This window comes from Meleagris gallopavo, assembly GCF_000146605.3.
Source record: "Meleagris gallopavo isolate NT-WF06-2002-E0010 breed Aviagen turkey brand Nicholas breeding stock chromosome 12 unlocalized genomic scaffold, Turkey_5.1 Chr12_random_7180001869614, whole genome shotgun sequence".
NCBI classification, from domain to species: domain Eukaryota; kingdom Metazoa; phylum Chordata; class Aves; order Galliformes; family Phasianidae; genus Meleagris; species Meleagris gallopavo.
This window is the reverse complement of record NW_011098143.1, coordinates 3,015-7,096: the sequence shown is the minus strand read 5'-3', so window position 1 is coordinate 7,096 and position 4,082 is coordinate 3,015. Positions and strand designations below refer to the sequence as shown.

The 4,082-nt window shown below is 62.3% G+C and overlaps 2 protein-coding genes across 2 annotated transcripts in view; one reads left to right on the top strand and one right to left on the bottom strand.

The window, feature by feature from the left end:
• The window catches only part of NR1I3 (nuclear receptor subfamily 1 group I member 3), a 4,729-nt gene extending 2,361 nt beyond the window's left edge, over window positions 1–2,368 (top strand). The window contains exons 4-9 of the mRNA XM_010726394.3: window positions 80–246; window positions 318–526; window positions 1,039–1,184; window positions 1,260–1,376; window positions 1,445–1,550; window positions 2,151–2,368. Coding sequence (XP_010724696.1) covers window positions 80–246; window positions 318–526; window positions 1,039–1,184; window positions 1,260–1,376; window positions 1,445–1,550; window positions 2,151–2,280 — 875 coding nt within the window. The 3' untranslated portion in view covers window positions 2,281–2,368. The remainder of the gene's footprint in view (window positions 1–79; window positions 247–317; window positions 527–1,038; window positions 1,185–1,259; window positions 1,377–1,444; window positions 1,551–2,150) is intronic.
• TOMM40L (translocase of outer mitochondrial membrane 40 like) lies at window positions 2,345–4,008 on the bottom strand (the record flags this gene model as incomplete). The annotated part of the gene is made up of 5 exons (XM_010726395.3): window positions 2,345–2,790; window positions 2,865–2,967; window positions 3,596–3,672; window positions 3,761–3,883; window positions 3,981–4,008. Coding segments are annotated over 5 exons (471 nt in total), but the record flags the coding sequence as incomplete, so codon positions are not given.
• Between the last annotated feature and the right edge of the window lie 74 nt (window positions 4,009–4,082).

Here is a 4,082-nt window from a genome sequence, read left to right as displayed (position 1 = left end):
GGCGGCGCCCCGGCGGCTCCGTGCGCCCGGTGCCGAACTCGGTGCCGTGCCTGGCGGTGCTGACACGTGCGGGGCGCAGTGATCATGTCAGAGGAGGCCGTGGGCCGACGCCGGGCGCTGCGGCTGCAGCGGAGGTTGGCACAGGCACAGCCCGGGGGGCTGACGCAGGAGCAGCAGGAGCTCATCGGCATCCTCATCGCCGCACACAAACGCACCTTCGACTCCAGCTTCTTCCAGCACTGCCAGGTGAGCTGGGAACCGCGGTGCCGTTGCCGTTGGGTCCCGGCCCGCTGCCGATGCCACATCTCTGCCCCCAGCCCGCCGTGCGTCTCTGCATCCCCGACCGGTGCTCCCAGAGCCCACCCAGACCGGGCGGCCCTTCGGCATCCCTGGCCCCACAGTTGCACTGTCTGGATGAGGATGTGCTGCTGCCCGACGTCTTCTCCATGCTGCTCCACATCGCCAACCTCAGCACCTTCATGATCCAGCAGGTCATCAAATTCGCCAAGGAGATCCCGGCGTTCAGGTGAGCGTGGTGCTGGGGTGGCCTCCCCAACCCCAGTGCCTCAAATCATCCCAGTGCCACCCCAAACCCAGTGCCACCCCAAACCCAGTGCCGTCCCCAAACCCCAGTGCCTTAACTCAATCCAGTGCCATCCCCAACCCCAGTGCCACCCCAACCTCAGTGCCTTAACCCAGTGCCGTCCCCAAACCCAGTGCCTTAACTCATCCCAGTGCCACCCCAACCCCAGTGCCACCCCCAACCCCAGTGCCTTAACTCAACCCCAGTGCCTTAACTCAACCCCAGTGCCTTAACTCAACCCCAGTGCCACCCCCAACCCCAGTGCCGTCCCCCAGCTCCATGCCATAACATGATGCCACAACCCAACTCGATGCCACAACCCGACATGGTGACATAATCCAACCCAAAGCCATCCCCAAACCCAATGCCATCCTTCAACTCAACCCAATACCCCCAACCCCATGCCATAACCCAACGTGGCCCCATCCCGCTCCTGACATTTTGCCCCACCACAGGGGGCTGCCCATCGATGACCAAATCTCGCTGCTCAAGGGAGCCATGCTGGGAATCTGCCAGGTCCAGTCCAACATGGTGTTCAACGAGGAGACCAACGCCTGGGAGTGCGGGCAGCACTGCTTCACCATCCAGGATGGAGCTCTGGGTGAGCACTGAGGTGGGGCGGAGGGGGTGGCCGTGTCCCCAGCTCGGCTCATCGGCGTCCCCTCACTCTCCACAGTTGGCTTCCAGCAGATCTACCTGGAGCCGCTGCTCAAATTCCACATCAGCCTGAAGAAGCTGCGGCTGCACGAGGCTGAGTACGTCCTGCTGCTGGCCGTGCTGCTCTTCTCGCCAGGTAGGGGACGTGGTGGCCACGGTGGGCTCCCTTCGGCCACCAGCTGATGGCCACCCGTCGTCCCCCAGACCACGCCAGCGTCACCCAGCGGGATTTCATTGACCAGCTGCAGGAGAAGGCGGCCCTCACGCTCAAGAGCTACATCGACCACCAGCACCCCATGCCCGAGGGCAGGTAGCCACCACGGCCGCCACGTGGTCCCCAACGCCATGCGTGGTCCCCAACGCCATGCGTGGTCCCCAACGCCATGCGTGGTCCCCAACGCCATGCGTGGTCCCCAACGCCATGGCCGTCCCCAAAGCCATGGCCGTCCCCAAAGCCATGGCCGTCCCCAAAGCCACACAAGATCCCCAATGCCACACAAGATCCCCAATGCCACACAAGATCCCCAATGCCACACAAGATCCCCAATGCCACACAAGATCCCCAATGCCACGGGGTCATCCTCAGTGCCACGCGTGGTCCCCAGTTCCTCATGGTCATCCCCAACTCTGGATGTGGTCCCCAGTGCCACGCGTGGTCCCCGAAGCCACGCGGTCATCCTCAACACCACGTGCGCTCCCCACCTCTATTGGTCATCCCAATCCCACACGTGGTCGTCCCCAGTGCCACTCACGGTCCCCAACTCCAGCTGGTCCCCAGCTCCACATGCTCATCCCCACCGCCACTCGTGGTCCCCAACTCCACGCATCCTCCCCAACACCACAAGAAATCCCGGTCCCCAAAGCGTCCCCCAACACCTCGGGGACACCCAGCAGCTGCTCCCCGGCCCAGGTTCCTCTACGCCAAACTGCTGCTGCTGCTGACGGAGCTGCAGACCCTGAACGTGGAGAACACGCGGCAGATCCTCCACATCCAGCAGCTCTCCAGCATGACGCCGCTGCTCTCCGAAATCATCAGCTGAAGGCCAGCGGGGCGCTCAGCCCCCAGCCCCTCGCACACGCGGGGCTCCATCGCACTCTACAGGGCAGAGTAAAGCTCTTTTATTTTTCCAGGCTCTGTGGGTGCACTCTGTAGGGCGCTTCCAGTCCCTCCCTGCGTGGCCAAAGGGGGGGAAACTGAGGCACAGCAGCTCCGGGGTGGGCGGGATGGAAGCCCCAACTGCGGCTACGTCAACCCAAAGATCCTCCTGGTGCCGACACAGCGTCCCACGGTGCTGGCAGACCCCGGCCCCAGCTGGGCTGTGGGGCAGGTGACAGGTGGGCCTGGGGCAGGTGACAGGTTCCCCTGTGGCACGGTGGCTCCCTGAGCAGGATGGTGGCAGGCGCCGGCCCTCAGCCCACGATGACGCTGAAGCCGCAGTGGAAACGGTTCTTCCAATGGTTGAGGAAAGCACCCAGAGCCAACGTGACGGGCAGGGGGGGCAGCTTCTTCTCCAGCACCGCCCCGACGCTCCAGTTACTGTCCAGAAGCCCTGGTGGGGCGCGTGGGGGGCAGGTGTGAGCGGCTGGGGTCACGTAGGGGGGGTGGCTGCAGCCCCTCACTCACCTCTGAAGACGACGTTGGCCTGCGGCAGGTTGAGCTGGTAGCCAAAAGCAAAGGTGGTGTCCTGCAGCCGCGTGTTGGCCTCCAGCTCCACCCCAACCTGCACCTGGGGGGCACGAGCGTGAGGTTGGGGTGTGGGGCTGGGGTCCCTTCCAACCCAGCCACGCTGTGATCCCATGGTTTTATGGTCTTTAGAGTCCCTCACAACTCATCTGCGCTCTGATCCCGTGCACCTGCCATTTTAGGGTCCTTCCCAACCCCAACCATCGATCTATGGCTTTTTGTAGTTGAGCCCAAACACCCAAAGGTTCCACGATTCTGTATTCTTTGAGTTCTTTTCCAACCTCATCACTCCATGACTCTGTAATTCTGTATTTCAAAACTTTTTTTAACCCATCATTCTGTGATCTCTGAGGTCTGTTCCAACCCAACCACGCCGTGACCCCACAGTTCCGTGGTCTTTGGGGTCCCTTCCAACCCAACCATACTGAGATCCCACAGTTCCGTGGTCTTTGGGATCCCTTCCAACCCAACCATACTGAGATCCCACAGTTCTGTGGTCTTTGGGATCCCTTCCAACCCAACCACACCATGACCCCACAGTTCCATGGTCTTTGGGATCCCTTCCAACCCAACCATACTGAGATCCCCCAGTTCCGTGGTCCTTGGGATCCCTTCCAACCCAATTCCAGGGCACCATGGTTCTACACCACACAAAGGGCCAGGATCCCCACCTGCTCGTTGGCTTTGTGATAATAACTCGCGTGGGCACCACCGTAGCCTACATTGAGCGTCGCCACCCACTTTGAAGCTGGAAGAAAGAAGCCAAAGGACAGGCAAGGGGACATTCCTGGGGACAACGTGGTGTCACCGTGCCCAGCTGCCAGCTGCCCTCATACCCGTGTATTTGCCTGCCAGTGTCAGGATGGCTCCTTCCTCCCCCGGCCGCCGGTGGTAAACCATCTCCCCACCCAACACCAGGCGGGAGGTGATGCTCTGAAGGAAATGTGCCACCAGGATCACTGCGGGGACAACGGGACCTCAGCACCCGGTGGCTCGATGGCCCCACACGGGGATTGGGGTTGGGGGGGGGGGACGGCCCCCGATTTTACCAGGACCCCGCCGAGGAGGTCGGGGTTGCCCAACGTCAGGGTGGCCGTGCAGTCGTCCCCACGGTACTCGCCGTCGAATTGCCAGGTGACAAATTTTGCCTGGTGGGTC